Here is a 19,287-nt window from a genome sequence, read left to right as displayed (position 1 = left end):
TGACAGTTTCTCATCCCAGTAAGATTAAGGTGAACAGAAGCTTCCATATGCTCTTTAACATTAGCCCCATGCCTTTTTGGAGGGGGAGGGGTTCCCTTTCCCATTGAATGTGGCATATTTATTTATTTATTAGAGATGAATCCTTGTTGCCTCGTGTTTTCCCCCTCAGAGATAATAGTGGTGGCTCTCAATGGATCCATTGGTTGCCATGGTGATGTGCCCACTCCTTTTGCTGGCACATCTCTACTTTAATAAGCCCCTTCCTGTTACCGGCCTGGTGAAAATGTCTGCAAGTTCTTCAGAGCTAAGAAACAGCATGCATCATTCCTTTCATCTAACACTGTAGTGGGGCCTTGTGAGTGAGCGAGGAGCATGAATCTCCAGCTGCACCAATGGCACTGATGAATGAGCCCTGAGTCAGTAGCAGGAGTGCACAAGAGAGGCCCCCTCCCCATTGTCCCAAGCTCAAAGTGCTGGGATGCAAAAGGGACCACAAATAGTTGTACCTTGTTTGTGTGTCTGAACATTAGTGCCTTAGTACAGCTGGGTAGCCTTTATTTGTTTCAAAACAAAACTCAGAGTCATCTTAGTAGCTTAGAATGGTAATTTTGAAGATAGACAAGTTGATTAAAATTGTCCTGTGTTGGTTTTGTGTTTTCCTTCTCCCCCAGAAATGAGATGGAAAGGCAATATTTATATTTACTACAGTTTCATCTTAATGTCTCTGCCAGTGTCTATGCCAAATACTATTTTGACCTTCGGTCCTTAGCAGGTGACCATGGACTGCCTGTTGTATTTGCTCCTCTGCGAAAAGGAAGAGCACAGACCCTAGAGGTAAGGCTGTGGAATCAGAGTGGGGTTTTCACCAGACACTAAAACCAATATCTGTGGATAAATCAGATTATGTAGTGATTAGGAAAATGAAAGTTTTTTAAACTGACAAGTTGAAGAAGACTTATTAACTCTTTCACATCAGATTTCCGGTATCTTTTATGGTTTGTATAAGAATCCCACATTATAAAAAAATTATCTCTCTGTGACCTTGATTCAGAATATTTGAAGTCAAATTTAATCTTTGATGGGTTTTTTGGAAACTGTGTTCTTTTTTCTAAGCATACATGAATAATTTTTTAAAATTGTATCACTAATCATATCTACAAACATAGCCTACTTACCACTCTTAATTCAGTTTGCCAATTCATGTCTTTTCGGTCCCGTGAGTTTGTTAGATAAAGCTAACCTGAGAGATGTACACTTAGATTGTAGAATATGTGTTTCAAATATTTGGTGTAGAAAGTACATGGGCTTTTAATGGAAATAGTAGAGTACATGGAACAAAGTAATGTTTAATGGCTTATGACTTTTGGTGAATATACAATAAAATTATTCACAACTGAATTGGACACTTTCTGTGGGACTTTGATGGTACTTTAGAAAACGGCGTGTTTCTACCATAATTAATGTGTAAGTGAAACTGTACCTCATGGTGCTTCAATCATTAGACCTTTCCTACCTTTCAATAAAGTACAACACATGCCTGCCTCATTACAATTTGCTTAGAGTAGATAATAACTAATAAAGATTGGATAGAATTTAAATAGCTGAGTAAACACTGATTTTGCCCAAGTGTATGTTTTTTATATTTAAGGAACCAAGTGTACAGGCAACAGATGATATCGTTAGCAGCCTATCACTCCTTTGACATCATTGAGAAAACCCAAACTTCAAAAAGTTCTAAGTTCCCTTTTGCTCTGGTAATCTAATCATAGTCCCTAAAGACTTACCTCAGTGAATTAGCATAAAGTCCCAAGAACCTAGCAGTGTAGACGACAGCTATCCAAAGAGGCAAGGCAGTAACTATAATCTATATAAAGAAGTGAGGACTGTGTAGCTTATCAGTGATGCTTTCTTTGTTAAGGCTGGAACTCTGTTATTTTTAACGTACCTGTGCTCTATTTGATTTCTTCTCCTAGGCCATTTCCAGATATTGTGAAAACAAAAACCTGTGCAGGGTGGCTATAAAAAAATGTAGCAGCTGTGATAATTTGACTGATAAGCAGTGTGCCAATGCCATCTTATCTTAAAAGAGAAATGAGCGGTTGGGACATAATGGGCCCCTCATCTACAACTACTGGAGAAATATCACCTCTCCTGCTCAAGAACCAGCAAAGCTAGTATTTCTTCACAAGGAAGAAATGAGGGGTTGTAATATTATAAGCCCCTCATCTACAAAGTAAAGGACTAAAAAAAGATATCGCCTTTCCTGCTCAAAAATCAGCAAAGTTAGTATTTCCTCTCTTAAGGAAGAAATGAGAGAAATCATAAGCTTCTCATCTACACACACACACACACACATAAAGACCTGGAGATATATCACCTTTCCTGCTCAAAAACAAGCAAAGTTAGTATTCTTTTCTTACAAAAAAGAAAAAATGAAGGGTTATAACTTCATGAACCCTCATCTACAAGGACATGGACTGGAGAAATATCACCATTCCTGCTCAAAACCTAGAAAAATATTTCCTATCTTAAGAAAGAAATGAGGTAATATTGTGAGCCCCTCATCTACAAAAAGAACTGGAAAAATATCAACTTATTGCTCAAAACCAGCAAAGTTATTATCTCTACTCTTTTTTAAAAAATTGATTTTTAGAGAGGGAGGAAGGGAGAAAGAGAAACATCTATGTGAGAGTGAAACATTGATCGGCTGCCTCCTGCACACCCCTACCAGGGATCCAGCCCCCAACCTGGGCATGTGCTCCGACTGGGAATTGAACCTACAACCCCTTAGTGTACAGGATGATGCCCAACTAACTGAGTCACACCATCCAGGGCTGATTTCCACCTGTAATGAAAAAATAAGAGGTTGTATCATCATGAGGCTGTCATCTACAAATACGAGGACTGTAGAAATATTACCTCTTCTACTCAAAACTCAGGAAAGTAAGTATTTCCCCTCTTAAAAGAGAAATTAGAGTTGTATCATTATGAGTCTTTTATCTACAAAAACAAAAACGAGAAATACCACTTGCTAAAAACTAGCAAAGTTATTATTTCCTTTCTTAAAGGAGAAATGAGGGGTTGTAACATCATGCACCACTCATCTACTGTTGCATGAGAAATATCAACTATCCTGTTGAAAAATGAAAGAGGAGCCCACTGAATAGGAGAACATATTTGCCAATGATACATCCAATAAGGGGTTAATTTCCAAAATATAGAAAGAACTTTTACAACTCAACACCAGGAAGACAAACAATCCAATTAAAAAATGGGCAAAGCACCTGAATCAACACTTCTCCAAAGAGGCCATATGGATGGCCAGTAGACGTGAAAAAAATGCTCAGCATCACTAATAATCAGAGAGATGCAAATTAGAAATCTCTTATGAGATGAGTAGTTGTAACATCTAATCTACAAAAAAGGGCTTCTAATCTACAAAAAAAAAAAAAAAAGACCTGGAGGTATATTACCTTTCCTGCTCAAAAACCAGCAAAGTTAATGTTCTCCTCTTGTAAAAAATGAAGGGTTATAACTTCATGAACCCTCATCTACAAAGACATGGACTGGAGACATCACCACTCCTGCTCAAAACCCAGCATGAGGGGTATTAACATGATGAGCTTCTCATCTACAAAAACAAGACTGTTGAAATATAAATTTCCCTGTTCCAGCAAGTTTAGTATTTTTTAAGCATCATGAGGAACTTTTTTTGGCCTAAGTTTAATTCATGGGCCTTAGTATTTTTCATTTCCCTTTTGATTATTTTAATTTCTAAAGAATATTACATTTTTTATTTTTTGCTTTCATTTTGGAGAAAAAGGAAATGTGTCTCAAACTTTTTAAAAAGTTCTAGTTAACCTCATACTTGACATTCTCTTTGAGCTTTGGTACTCTCATTTAGAAAGTTTAAAGTACCTAGTTCTATATACTATAGTTTCAAAAGCTTTAATGTTTACTTTGGTATTGGAGAAAACAGCGATTTTTTTCACATTAGAAAATTTCTTAAGTATTTTTTGTTGCTTCCTAGAGCAAAATGGCACCTCCCCCCCCCCCCATTATTTGTCCTTTCCTTTCCTCCTGAACTTTCTGGACAGTGTTACTGTATATGAATTACGTTAAAGTAATTTTAATTATGAGTTTTAATTTCAGTTTTTCAGACTTTGACGATTTGTCTCTTTTTTTAAATTGATGTTAGAGAGAGAGGAAGGGAGAGGGAGAGACAGAGAGAGAAACATAGATGTGAGACAGATACATCTATTGGTTGCCTCCCATACATTCCCAGAGACCAGGGGTCAAACCCACAGTCTGGGTATGTGCCCTGACTGGGAAATGAATCTGCAATCCTTCAGTATGTGGGAACACACTCCAACCGAGCCCCACAGCCAGGGCAAAGATTTCTCTTTAAAAGAAATTAAGTAACAGCTATTCTCATTATAAAAATCATATATTCTGTGGTCTTTAGCCTTTGAAAAATTCTTATGTAATTAGTCTAAAAACTGCCAGAATGAACTAGTGAAATGGAAATTTCTGGCGGTACAGAAGCTAGATAAAAAGAATTGCTGTTTGGTTATTCTTTTCAGGAAATATCTTTCTAGGAGGTAACTTTTGGTAATCAGTAGTTCCAAGTTCTTATATTGAATAAGCGAGTTATTCTACCTATAGTGCATTCCATTAGCTATCATCTCTGGAAATTCTTTTTAAAGAAATTAGACAATCTAAATCTGGAAAGTAAATTTTGATTTTTTGTGATATACATCTTGCTTTCCCTATAGAACTGCCTATGATGCACCATTGCCTCCTTGAGCTAAAATGTGTCTGTAATGTCAGCATTTTCTCTCCTACCTCTGCAGTTACAATGGCCATTTCTAATATTAGCATATTAGCAAGGAAGAATTTAAAAAATTTAAAAGTTCAATGATGCTTCTTTCTCAGGCTTTTCAAGCCTAACTTTTCAAAATATTTAACATTTTTAGAGTTGATAAGACAGTTAAAGGAAATGAGTGGAAAATATTCACAAGGATAATAGTAAAAACTGTCATTAAGGATAATAGTAAAAAAAATGTGATAAATATTTTCCAGGTTTTACTGGGTTTTATGTAAGCATGTTTAATAGTTTCATTAAGGTTATCAAAATTTTGGCAGGAATAGTTGAACTAATTAAAATTTCTTTTCAAGATTAAGTGCTTACACCAGTCTCTATATTAAAAGTAAGGAAATAGTAAGATATTTTTGTTACATTTTTTTTTAGTATCTTAGAACATACTGCATACATATTGTGGACTGTGTGGTGCATTCCATAGTGATAGGTTAAATGGCTTCAAAACATTAATTTTGGTACTTCAGTAACTATTGAATTCCGCCTAGAAAAACATTTTAGTAATTTTCCAATTTACAAAAGTGGACATGAATAAAACCAGATTAAATTTTTTTTAATAATTGTATAAATTAGAAAAGTTTTATTAACTGAAAATTTGAGAATTTAGCTCAGATGTTTACAAATGAAATGAACTTACATTAAAATTTTGATTCCAGATAACAATCTTTTTACCTGTTTTTTCCTCTATCCCAGTTGTGTTCTTTTTCTTGTGTTTTATATATTTCACCATCCTGCCTGTCAGGCTTTTTACTTTCCTTGCCTTCTTTCTGTAAATTACTATCTTTATGTCAGCTTTTGTAGTGTATGCCCAATAAAATTATTTAGATAATCATGCACAGAAAGATTAGTACAATTTGGAAAAGGTTAGATAGAATTCTTATTTTATCTGGAAATTTTAAATGTGAAGTATTTTCCCCATTGTCAGTATTACATTCTGTACAAACATTAATTTCATTGGCTTGTGTGGTGTGTATAGTTTTGGCTTCTGGTAACCGCACACTTGTTTGCAGTAGTGAGTACTCAGGTTCAATTTCAGTCTGTTTCCCACACAAATCAAAAGATTACTTAAGCCACTGGATTTTTCAAGATTTTAAAAAGTAAACTTGAGACATTTGAAAATTTAGACTTTGAAAGGCTATCATGCTGTGACCTTTTAAATTGTAAATCAAAAGAAATTAATTTTTCTTACTGAATCAATTTCTCTAGTGAGAATTACTATATGAAAGTACTAAGATTGGCTTTACAAATATATAAAAACACATATGAAATTGCTCATTGTGATAAATTGGAGAAGGCATTTTGATTCATCATTAAAGACTTTATCTTTGTGGAGCCAGGACTCTCAGGGTTGAAATCTCGGCTTTGCTGTTTACCACTGTATGTACTTGAGAGGATTCTCTGTGCCCCAGTTTCCTCTTCTGTGAAATGAGGACAAATAGGGTTATGAGGGTTAAGTGAGGTGAGACCTGTAGAGCATTTGGAAAGGGGCCTGGCACTTAGAAAACTGCTAAATACACATTAACTTTGATTTAAATGCTTTCTTTGATTTACTTTGATGTTTAAAATTTATAATAGTACTGTATTAATAAAAATAATCTAAAGTTACTGAAAACTTATCAACAGTTATATGAATTAATGCAGAAACAAACTTAAAGCTGCTGTTGAACCTGTATAGTTTCAACGTGCTATGCCTTTTTATACACATTTGTTTAATAATTAAGCATTTAACCTAAAGATTTATAAGGAAGAATATTAAGTATAATGATTTTACTTGGCTCTAATGATTGAAAGATTATATGAAAGTGCAGGACACATTACAATGATGTGTGAAGCACTATGATTGCCAAAAATTTCTCATAGTTTATAAGCAACCCTAGCATAACTGAATTGAAAAGAAGTGTATTATTTAATCACTCTTCTACATTCTCAGTGTTATATCCATTTTAGTTATAATCATGGTAACTAAGATGTTGAAATAAAAGTTTATATTATAGTAAAGTTGAAAATAAACTGAGGATTTTAAGGGAGTAAGGAAAGAGGGAAATTTTTGATTGCTTGAAAGTATTTACAGCCTGCTGTGTGTATCTTGTGTCATTTATTTGCCATGTGTAGTGCTGAAAAATGTCTTTTATTATAGCTGCCTTGGCTGTCGAAGAGCTTGGCTTTGAGCGATTTCATGCCTTAATTCAGTAAGTAACATTGAAACATTTAAAATACTTACCTTGCAGACACATTGCCATTTTAAGTCTGTTCATACTGGGGAAAGGTACTTAGATTTATATGCCTGAGGATTGTTTTCAAATTTAAAAAAATTTGTAAATGTGTACTTAAATTATTCAGATTCCTAAGTTAATTATCAAAATAAACTTTTTATAACATTAAAAGCTTTTTATCATTACCATGAAAGAATAATTTTAGCTTAATTTTTCTCTGTCCTGAGTGATTATAAAGGTTTGTAGTAGAATAAATATTTGAATTATTATTTATTGTTTGTCAAAATATGCTTTCTACAATTTTCATTAAAAGGGCCATATTTTCATTAGAGCATTTAAACTTTTTATTACAAAATAAAAGGTAAGCATAGCTATGGTGATAGGATTATAGGTGGTATTTGATTTGAAATATTAATTTCTTTTAAAAGGAGTCGTAAATATACAACTTATCTTTGGTAGTTAGATATTTGTTAAATGATTTTCAGGCTTTAAAATGTCAAGTTTTGTTTGTTCTTAAACTCATCTTAGAAGAGGGCCACCTCATTCCTTAAGTAACTGTAACTATTGAATAATTAATTGATGCCAGACAGTTTACCTAAGAGATGAAGACATTCCCTACCAAGAACACATTCTATCTTACTGGGATATATTATATATTGTGACAGTTGCAGGCAATAGCTGTTGCTTCTAATGACTAAATTTGTGTTTGAAAATTTGAGACACTTACAAAAATCCCCTGTTTATATATATACATTTTAATGTATAGGACAATTTAAGAATGTTTCTATTTATAGGTGTAGTAAACCTCATACTTAATTATATTCACCCTCTAGAAAAAGATCATTCAGAAGTTTATCTGAATTAAAAGATGCTGTCTTGCACCAGTATACAATGTGGGGAAACAAATTTAGATTGTTGTTTTTTCTGTATTCTGTGTTACTGACAAAGATTTGTTTAAAAAGATGCTTCTGCTGGTTTTTATTAGTTTGAGTTTTTCTGCTATGAGGAAAAAATGTATTTCTTATGCTGTTTCTAAATCTCAGAATAAAAATCTCTTATGCTGATAATAATTCTCTTTCCTCACCACCCTTTTGTTACTTAACCATTTTGAAACTTACTTTCACCCCTGCTCTTCTGGACTTCAAAGGTTATCAATTATGTGCTAATTATGAAAGGCACTCGGTTCTTCAGAATTTTATTTTCTTTGCTCTTAGCAATGTCTGGCAATTGACACCTTAACCCTCCTGCAAGCTCTTTCTAACTCCCACTCCCTTTCTTATCTGATAAATAATTGTACTAAGTTTTCTTTCTGTAATGTGTCATTACTTTTTTGTTTATACCTTTCTTTCCATCTTTACCTGTTGTCTCCTGGTTATTTCCCTTCTCCTCTAAGCTTTTATATTCCAGACATTTCAGTCCCTGGGCTCTGTATTCTGTTTCTTTTATGGGTATTTTGTTCTCTCAGCTTACCTTGATGTGTTTAATTCCAATATCTGCAGTACCAGTCCTGCCCTTAAGTTTATTTGGTGAAATCAAAGTGGGACCTTATATAATAGGGATCATTCGATGGATAAGGAAAAGTTTTCTAGACAGAAAAGCTGTGGGAAGATTTTCCTAGCAGTGGGAATAGCAGGAATAAAGGTGTAATCATTTGAGGATATAACACATGTCTGGGGAACCATAAGATCTCCCATATTACTGCAGCATAAGCCTCCAGAAAGGCAATTGTGGAAGATGAGACTGGGCAGTTATATAAATAAAATTTAGAGTATGAAGGTCCTTGTATATTATGAAAAAATTCCTTAGTTTCATGTGGACAAAATTATAATAAAGCAAGAATTTTCAACAGGGGAGTAATAAGATCTTTTTGTTATTAAAAGTTTCCTTAAATTGGGATAAGAGTTGTGATGGAGGGAGTTGGTGTGTGGACTATAAGTCTAGAGTCAGGAAAATTAGAAGAGTGGTTATTGAAATAAGTGAACCTCAGCTGCAGTGACCATGGAAATGGAAAAGAAAAGGAGCATATTTAGAAGCAGGTTTTAAATTTAGAAATTTAAAAGCATTCTGGAGGATGTTTAAGTGAAAGGACCAAAAGTACTTGGTAGTTGGTTAAAAGAGGTGAATACCAGTGGTGGAGGTATTTAAGTGACTGGTTTCTTATGACTTCCTCATAACGTCCATTCTGCCAGTTTTTTATGCTCAAGGCTTTGGATACCTCCTGTGTTTCTTCTCCTTTACAGCCAATAAACTGTCATGTCTAGTTTTTCCGTGAGCCTGTCTTTCAAATGATGTCCTGTCCATCCCCAGTAACTATGTCACTTGTTCCTATTGTTCATTTTGGCTTTTTTAGAGCCTGCTTTGTATTGTTTTCAAAGAAGGCAAGTGCAAGATCTCATACTTGTGTCTTCCTACATGTACTTCCAAATCATTAAATAGTTTGATCATTGACCCTTCGAAATTGCCTGTAATCTCATAGAACCAGTGGCAGATTATCTTTGTCACTTTGGAGTTGTGCCTAGGTCTTCTTGTAGTGACTTAGTATCTAGACTGTTTGGGATCTGGATGCCCTTTGGGGGATTAAAAATATCAGAAAATTGACAGGGGCACTCTCCAGGGACCAAACTGGAATTACAACTAAATTGCAGGAAAACCATCCTGAATAATCAGCTGGAACTGAAGACAAGTTGGAGAGCACCCTCATAACCAAGGAGGAAAACTGGAGACCACATAGAGACTGGTAGGAAGTGCGGAGGCAGCTGAAGGTCCAGAGGGGTATCTCAACTGTGGGGGTTCCCACTAAGGACTCTGGGGCCTAAACCCCATCCCAGCCAAGAGCACCAGAACTGAAAAAGGTGCCCACTTAACATCTGACTGTGAAAAGCAGCTGAGTTTCTGTCTGCCAGGGAGAGAGAGATGGAAATGCAAATGCAGACACCCTCTTAAAGAGCCAACACACAAAGTTTTGTGTGCAGCCACTCACCTTGGACTCCAGCAGAAGGGAATCAGACTGGACTGGAGCTGTGTGAGGAGAATCTAGAGTTGTAGGCTCTGGAGATAGAGCTCGTAGGGCATCCCTCTGGATTCCTGTGCTGAATCATTCCCCCATATGACAGAAGACATCTTTTACAGGCAGATATTTACCTTCTAAGCAGCTTTTGCCTGAGGAGGGAAGCAATTGTGTCACCCTGCTGGAAAACCTCTGGCCCTACCCCACAGAGTTTCTACAGCCTGAGACTCACTAAGACACTGATAACAATCAGCCGACCCTCCCTGTGGAGTTTCTACAGACTGAGGATTCTTAAGAGAATCAGATTAATCAGCCTGCAGGCAGAGGCAGACCTCAGAGTACTTTGAGTCTTTGCCTGCTCTGCTTCTGGACCTGGGCCTTGGAAAAGCAGACTTTGGTGTGCATCCTGATCCTGTCCAAATGCACCCAGCCCCAAAAGGGAACTTCAAGCCATGGGATGTTGATAGCTCCAAATAGACTACTGAAGACCGTCACAAAAAACATCTGACACTGGCCTGCACCAGAGACCTTCCAAGAAGACAAAGTCCTAGCAGCCTACCTAATACATAGAAACAAACACAAATAGACAGCTAAAATGGGGAGACCAAAAAAACAAGCCCCAAGTGAAAGAACAAGAGAAGTCTCTAGAAAGAGCTAAGTGAAATGGAGATAAGCAATGTCTCAGATATAGAGTTCAGAATACTGATTGTAAGGATGCTCAACAGCATGAAAAAAGACATAAAAAGTATGAGAAATGACCAGTCAGAAATGAAGAATGACATAGCAGATATAAAGAATACATTGGAAGGAATAAACCACAGATTGAAGGAACCTGAGGATCGAATCAGAGAATTAGAAGACAGGGTAGAAAAAAATCAGAGATCAAAAAAGAAAAACAGGAGGACAGTTCAAAAGAGCTGTGGGACAACATGAAATGTAACAATATTCACATCATAAGAGTGCCAGATGAGGTTAAAAATAAGCAGGGATTACAGAATTTGTTTGAAGAAATAATGGCAGTAAACTTCCTTAACCTGGCCAAGGAAAAAGTCATACAAGTTCAGGAGGCACAGAGTCCCAAGCAAGAAGAATCCAAGGAGACCCAGGCCAGAGATATCATAACTCAAATGCCAAAAATTCAAGACAGTGAATCTTAAAGGCATCAAGAGACAAGCAATCTCTTACCTAGAAAGGAGCTCCCATAAGGTTGTCAGCTGACTTCTCATTAGAAACTCTACAGGCCAGAAGATAATGGCATGAAGTATTTGAGGTAATGCAAAACAAGTATTTGAAGCCAAGAACTACCCTATCCAGCAAGGCTATCATTCAAAATAGATGGTGAAATAAAGAGCTTCTCAGACAAAAAAAAAAAAAAAAAAGGCTAAAGGAGTTTATCACCCAAACCAGCATTGCAGGAAATGTTAAAGGGACTGGTGTAATTAGGAGAAATAGAAAAGAAAGCATAGGCATAAAGAAATAAAATGACAATAGATAACTATTAATAATAACCGTAAATGAAATGGATTAAATGCTCCAATAGAAAGACATAGGGTGTCTGAGTGGATAAGTAAACATGGCACAAATATATGCTGTCTACAAGAGACCCACCCCAGAACAAAAGATTTGCAAAGTTGGAGAGTGAAGGGATGGAAAATATTGTCTGTGCAGATGGAAATGAAAAAAATGCTGGGGTAGCAATACTTATATTTGACAAAATTAACTTCAAAATGAAGACCATAGTAAGAGAGAAGAAAGGTCACTACATAATACTAAAGGGATCAATCAAACAAGAGGATATAACCCTAATAAACATATATGTGCCCAATATAGGAGCACCTAAATTTACAAAAAAAAATTCTGGAGGACATTAGGGGAGAGATTGACAGCAATACAGTCATAGTAGGGGACTTTTAAACCCTTTGAATTAACTAGATAGGTCTTTCAGACAAAAAATCAACAAGGAAACAGTGACCCTAAATGACACAATAGATTAGATGGATTTAATTGACATTTACAGAACATTCCATCCCAAATCTGAAGAATATACATTCTTCTCATGTGCACACGGGACATTCTCAATGATAGACCACATGTTAGGACACAAAGTAAGTCTTTACAAGTTCAAGAAGACTGAAATCATATCAAGCATCTTCTCGGACCACAGTGGCATAAAATTGGAAATCAACCAAAATAAAAAACAAACAAACATTCAAACACATTGAGGCTAAATAGCATGTTATTATACAATGAATGCATTACCAAAGAGATAATAAAGAAATAAAAAACTTCCTGGAAATAAATATAAATGAACTCACAACAATCTCAAACCTATGGTACACAATTGAAGCAGTCCTGAGAGGGAAGTTCATAGCACTATAGGCCTACCTCAAAAAACAAGAAAAACTTCTAATATACTCTTTAACCCTACAACTTAAAAACTTAGAAAGAGAACAACCAGAAATCACCAGAGTAAGTAGATGGAAGAAAAAATAAAGATTAGAGCAGAAATAAATGACCTAGAGATTTAAAAAAACAATATAAAAGATGAACGAAACCAAGAGCTGGTTCTTTGAAAAGATAAGCAAGATTGATGACCCCTTAGCCAGACTCATCAAGAAACAAAGAGAGAGGACCCAAATAAACAAAATCAGAAGTGAAAGAGGGAGAGGGAAAATGGCGGCACTGTGAGAAGCAGCAGAACGCCCTCACTCCCAGCCACGGACTCGAGAGGAGAGTCATCCCAAGGACTAGTCAACAACACTCTAGACCCAACCACAAAAGGAGAGCCTAAAGAACCCAAAAAAGAGACACACCAAGAATAAAGAGCTCATAAGTATAAGGAAAACACACCTCTTGGCTCTGCTGGTCTCACAATACAAAATCCCTCCCCACAAGACTGGGAAACAGCAAATATACCTAATATATAGACACAAACACTAAGAGCTACCAAAATGGGGAGACAAAGAAACAACACCCAAATTAAAGAAAAGGAAAAATTGCCAGAAAAGGACTTTGATGAGATGGAGTTAAACAAGTTATCAGAAACAGAGTTCACAGTATTGATGATAAAGATGTTCAAGGAACTTAAGAAGACACTAGATAATAAGATTGAGGACCTTAGTGAAAACATGAAAAAAGAGATACATAACATTAAAAAAACCCTCAGAGATAAAGAATGCTGTATCTGATATAAAGAATGCATTGGAAGGAATTAAAAGCAGGCTCAATGAAGCAGAGGATAAAATAAGTGACTTAGAAGACAAGGTAGAAAAAATCAGAGCAGCAAAAAGAAAAAACACTTAAAAAGCATGAGGACAGTCTAAGGGAGCTTTGGGACAACATAAGGTGAAACAACATTCGCACTATAGGAATGCCAGAGGGGGAGGAAAGAGAGCAAGGGATAGAAAACTTGGTGGAGGAAATAATGACAGAAAACTTCCCTAGGATGGCAAAGGAGAAAGCCACACAAGTTCAGGAAGCACAGAGGGTTCCAAACAAGAGGGACCTGAAGAGACCCACTCCAAGACACATCAAAATTAAAATGGCAAATGTCAAGGACAAAGAGAAAATATTAAGGGCTGCAAAAGAGAGACAAGCAGTGACCTACAAGGGAACCCCCATAAGGCTGACAGCTGATTTCTCAACAGAAACACTTCAGGCCAGAAGGGAGTGGCATGAAGTTCTTCAAGTAATGAAAAGCAAGAACATGCAACCAAGATTGCCTTATCCAGCAAGGTTATCACTTAAAATTGAAGGTAAAATAAAGAGCTTCCCAGACAAAAAAAAAAAAAAAAAAAAGGCTAAAGGAATTCAGTACCACCAAACCAGCATTACAAGAATAGCGAAAAGAACTGCTCTAAGAAAAAGAAGAAAGAGTGAGAGGAAGATACATCAGCATAAAGGTGAAAAATGGCATTAAATAAGTTTATATCAATAGTAACCTTAAATGTCAACGGAATAAATGGTCCAGTCAAAAGACATAGGGTAGCTGAATGGATAAGAAAACAGGACCCAAATATATGCTGTCTACAAGAGACCCACCTGAGAGCAAAAGATTCACACAGGCTAAAAGTGAAGCAATGGAGTAAAATATTCCATGCAAATGGAAAGGAAAAGAAAGCTGGAGTAGCAATTTTTATTTCTGACAAAATAGACTTCAAAATAAAGACCATAACAAGAGACAAAGATGGTCACTACATAATGCTAAAGGGATCAATCCAACAGGAGGAAATAACCCTTATAAACATTTATGCACCCAATATAGGAGCACCTAAATATATAAAACATTTCTTGTTGGACTTTAAGGGAGAGATTGACAGTAACACAATCATAGTGGGGGACTTTTGCACCCCACTGTCAGAGCTGGACAGGTCATCAAGACAAAAAGTCAACAAAGAAACCACAGACCTTAAATGACTCATTAGGCCTAATGGATTTAATTGACGTTTACAGAACATTTCACGCCAAAGCATCAGAATACACATTCTTCTCAAGTGCACATGGAACATTCTCAAAAACAGATCACATGTTAGGGCACAAGGCAAGACCCTACAAATACAAGAAGATTGAAATCATATCAAGCATCCTCTCAGATCACAATACCATGAAACTAGAAATCAACCACTATAAAAAAACTAAAAAATATTCAAACACATGGAAGCTAAATAGCATAATATTAAAAAATGAATGGGCTAACAATGAGATCAAGGAAGAAATCAGACACTTCTCCGAAAAAAAATGAAAATGACCAGACAACAACCCAAAATCTATGGGACACAGCGAAAACAGTCCTGAGAGGAAAATTTATAGCATTACAGGCCTATCTTAAGAAACAAGAAAAAGATCTAATGAACCATCTAACACAACAACTAAAAGAACTGGAATGAGAGCAGTATGAAAGCCCCAAGGAAGTAGAAGGAGGAAATAATAGAGATCAGAGCAGAAATTAATGACATAGAAACTAAGAAAACAATACCAAAAAAAATCAATGAAACCAAGAGCTGGTTCTTTAAAAAGATAAATAAGAGTGATGCACCTTTAGCCAGACTCATCAAGAAGCAAAGAGAGAGGACCCCAATAAATAAAATCAGAAATGAAAGAGGTGATATAACAACTGACCCAACAGAAATACAAAGAGTTGTTAGAAAACACTATGAGCAATATATGCCAATAATCTGTACAACATGAGTGAAATGGACAAATTCCTAGAAGCATACAACCTTCCAAAGCTGAATCAAGAAGAGGCAGAAAACCTCAATAGGCTGATAATAACTAATGAAATTGAAGCAGTAATCAAAAAAACTCCCAGCAAACAACAGTCCTGGACCAGATGGGTTTACAGGCGAGTTCTACCAAACATTCAAAGAAGAATTAACACCTATTCTATTCAAATTATTCCCGAAAATTCAAGAGGAGGGAAAACTCCCAAATGCTTTTTATGAGGCCAGCATTATCCTAATCCCAAAACCAGACATAGATACTACAAAGAAAGAAAGTTACCAATATCCCTGACGAACATAGATGCTAAAATCCTCACTAAAATACTAGCAAACTGGATCCAGCAATACATTAAAAAGACCATACACCATGACTAAGTAGAATTTATTCCAGGGATGCAAGGCTGGTATAACATCCACACATCAATAAATGTGATGCATCACATAAACAAAATGAAAGACAAAAATCATGTGATCAGATCAATAGTTGCATAAAAGCATTTGACAAAATCCAGCACCAGTTTCTGATAAAAACTCTCAGCAAAGTGGGAATAGGGGGATCATACTTCAACATAACAAAGGCCATATATGACAAACCTAGAGCCAACATCATACTAAATGCTCAAAAACTAAAACCATTTCCCTTAAAAACAGAAACAACACAGGGATATCCACTTTCACCACTCTTATTCAACATAGTACTGGAAGTCCTTGCCACAGCCATCAGACAGGAGTAAAACATAAAAGGTATCCAAATTGTAAAGGAGGAAGTAAAACTGTCATTATTTGCAGGTGACATGTTATTGTACATAGAAAACCTGAAAGACTCCATCATAGTACTATTAGTTTTGATAAACGAATTAGGCAATGTAGCTGGATACAAAATCAAAATCCAGAAGTCAATGGCATGCTTATACACCATCAATGAACTTTCAGAAAGAGAAACTAAAAAAAACAATACCATTTACCATTGCAACTTAAAAAATAAGATACCTAGGAATAAACTTAACCAAGGATGTAAAAGACCTGTACTCAGAAAACTACAGGACACTGAAAAAAGAAATAGAGGAAGATATAAACAAGTGGAAGAAGATACCATGCTCATGGATTGGAAGTATTAATATCATTAACATTTCCATACTACCCAAAGCAATTTATAAATTCAGTGCAAACCCTATGAAAATACCAACAGCATATTTCAGAGATCTAGAACAAACATTTCAAAAATGTATATGGAACCAAAAAACATCCTGAATAGCTGCAGCCATCTTGAAAAAAAAAAAAACCAGAGTGGGAGGGGTCACTTTACCGGGTATCAAACTGTACTACAAAGCCATTGTAATCAAAATGGCCTGGTATTGGTACAACAACAGACATATAAATCAATGGAACTGAACAGAGTACCCAGAAATAGACCCAACACATTATGGCCAGTTAATATTTGACAAAGGAGGCAAGAGTATCCAGTGGAGTAAAGACAGTCTCTTCAATAAGTGGTGCTGGGAAAATTGGACAGCTACATGCAAAAAAATAAAACTAGACCACCAACTTTCACCATACACAAAAATAAACTCAAAATGGATAAAAGACTTAAATGTAAGTCACGAAACCATAAAAATCCTGGAAGAAAATATAGGCAGTGAAGTCATAGACATCCCATGTAGTAGAATTTTCACTGATACGCCTCCTAGGGCAAGAGAAACAAAAGAAAAAATAAACACGTGGGACTACATCAAACTAAAAAGCTTCTGCAGAGCAAAAGAAAACAGCCTCAAAATACAAAGGAACCCCACGGTCTGGGAAAACATATTTGCCAAGGATGTAACTGATAAGGGGCTAATTTCCAAAGTGTACAAAGAACTCATACTACTCTGCAAGAGGAAGACAAACAACCCAATAAAGAAATGGGCAAAGAACCTGAATAGACACTTCTCCAAAGAGGACATACAGATACCCAAGAGACACATGAGAAAATGCTCAACATCACTAATCATCAGAGATGTAAATTAAAAGCACAATGAGGTATCATCTCACACCTGCCATAATGCTACCATCAACAAATCAACAAACAAGTGCTCGTGAGGATGTGGAAAAAAGGGAAACCGAGTACACTCCTGGTGGGAATGCTGGTGGGGGGTGCAGCTACTATGGAAAACAGTGTGGATTTTCCTCAAAAAATTAAAAATGGAGCTGCCTTTTGACCCAGTGATCCCATTTCTAGGAATATATCCTAAGAAACTCGAAACACCAATCAGAAGGAAGTTATGCACCCTTATGTTCATAGCATGAAAATTTACTCTAGCTGATATCTGGAAACAGCCCAAATGTCCATCAGTAGGTAAGTGGATAAAAAAGCTGTGGTATATTCACACCATAGAATACTATGCAGCTTTATAGAAAAGAAGGATCTCTTAAACCTTCTGGACATCATGGATGAACCTAGAGAGGATTATGGTAAGTGAAATAATCCGGAGAAAAAGACAAGTACCACATGATCTCATATGTGGAATATAAGAAACAAAATAAACTGACGAACAAAATAGATCTAGAGATGTAGAAGCATGGAACAGACTGAGGAATCTCAGAGGGAAAGCGAGGGTGAGGAGTGGATGGGAAGCAATTAATCAAAGAACTTATATGCTTACATGCATAACCATGGTATGGGGAAGGCCTGGGGGTGGGGTGGATGCAGGGTGGAGGGGACCAGTGAGGCCAAAAAGGGTACATCCGTAATACTTTCAACAATAAGATAAATTAAAAAAAAAAAAAGACTGCACCCACAAGAATAAACTTAAAATAGATTAAAGACTTAAATGTTAGACTCAGCACCATAAAAATCCTAGAAGAAAACATGTCTCAGACATTTCTCATAGCAATTTTTTTTCTAATACAGCTCCTTGGGCAAAGAAACAAAATAAAAAATAAACAAATGGGACCACATCAAACTAAAAGCTTTTGCACAGCAAAAGAAACCATCAACAAAGTGAAAAGACAAGCTACTGAATGGGAGAACATTTTCACCAATGATACATCTGATAAAGGGTTAATATCCAAAATTTATAAAGAATTTATAAAACTCAACAAAAACACAATCCAATTAAAAAATGGGCAAAAGACCTGAATAGACACTTCTCCAAAGAGAACATACAGATGGCCAATAGACGTGTGAAAAGATTCTCAATGTCACTATCACCAGAGAAATACAAATTAAAACCACAATAAAATGTCACCTCACACCTGTTGGAATGGCTATCATCAATAAATCTATTTGTAACCCTTTGAGAAACTCTTGTTAAACTTTGATAGACAATGCCAAATTACTTTCTAAAATTTACCAGCTGACAAAGTACAAACTCATGCTTCTAACAATAGAGTTCCTATTTTTCTGCATTCTGCCCAATACTTAGAACTATCCATCCTTAATATATTGCCAGTCAGTTTATTGACAAGTAATAGCCTATTTTAATTCACATTTCTCTGATTCCTAGTGAGCCTTTGCTTGATCACTTTTTGTATGTGTGTCAACTTTTAGTATTTCTTCTTTTGAATTATCTCTTTATATCGTTTTGGCATTTTCAGGCCAGGAGTTTTGGTTTTTTTTACTCACAATTTCTAGGAGCTCCTTATAAATCCTCTCAGTACTTTTTGTGTAAAATCTGTGTTGCAAATATTTTCCCTCATTCTGTCTTGTCTCTGCTAACTTTGCTAATGGTATCTTTTAATATTTAGTTCTGTATTACTTTTTTCCAAAGAATTACAGTGGTACCTCGGTTTTTGAACGTCTCCATTGATGAACATTTCAGTTTACAAACCTCATAAACCTGGAAGTAAATGCTTCGGTTTTCGAACACACCTCAGAAGTCGAACATGCCACATGGCTTCCACTGAGTGCAAGATCCTGAGGCCTAGCTGTCGGCTGTTGATCCCTCAGTTTTTGAATGTTTCAGAACTTGAAGGGTCTTCCAGAATGGA

At 36.0% G+C, this 19,287-nt stretch overlaps 1 protein-coding gene across 1 annotated transcript in view; it reads left to right on the top strand.

The window, feature by feature from the left end:
- The window catches only part of LOC308560616 (cyclin-Y-like protein 1), a 50,967-nt gene extending 50,229 nt beyond the window's left edge, over nucleotides 1–738 (top strand). Inside the window, exon 8 of the mRNA XM_081144672.1 lies at nucleotides 672–738. Within this exon, the coding sequence (XP_081000798.1) occupies nucleotides 672–677 (6 nt within the window). The 3' untranslated portion in view covers nucleotides 678–738. The remainder of the gene's footprint in view (nucleotides 1–671) is intronic.
- The last annotated feature ends 18,549 nt before the right edge of the window (nucleotides 739–19,287 follow it).

This window comes from Miniopterus schreibersii, assembly GCF_964146895.1.
Source record: "Miniopterus schreibersii genome assembly, chromosome: 1".
NCBI lineage: Eukaryota > Metazoa > Chordata > Mammalia > Chiroptera > Miniopteridae > Miniopterus > Miniopterus schreibersii.
The sequence above is the reverse complement of the archived record's forward strand: the minus strand, read 5'-3'. Positions and strand labels throughout refer to the sequence as shown.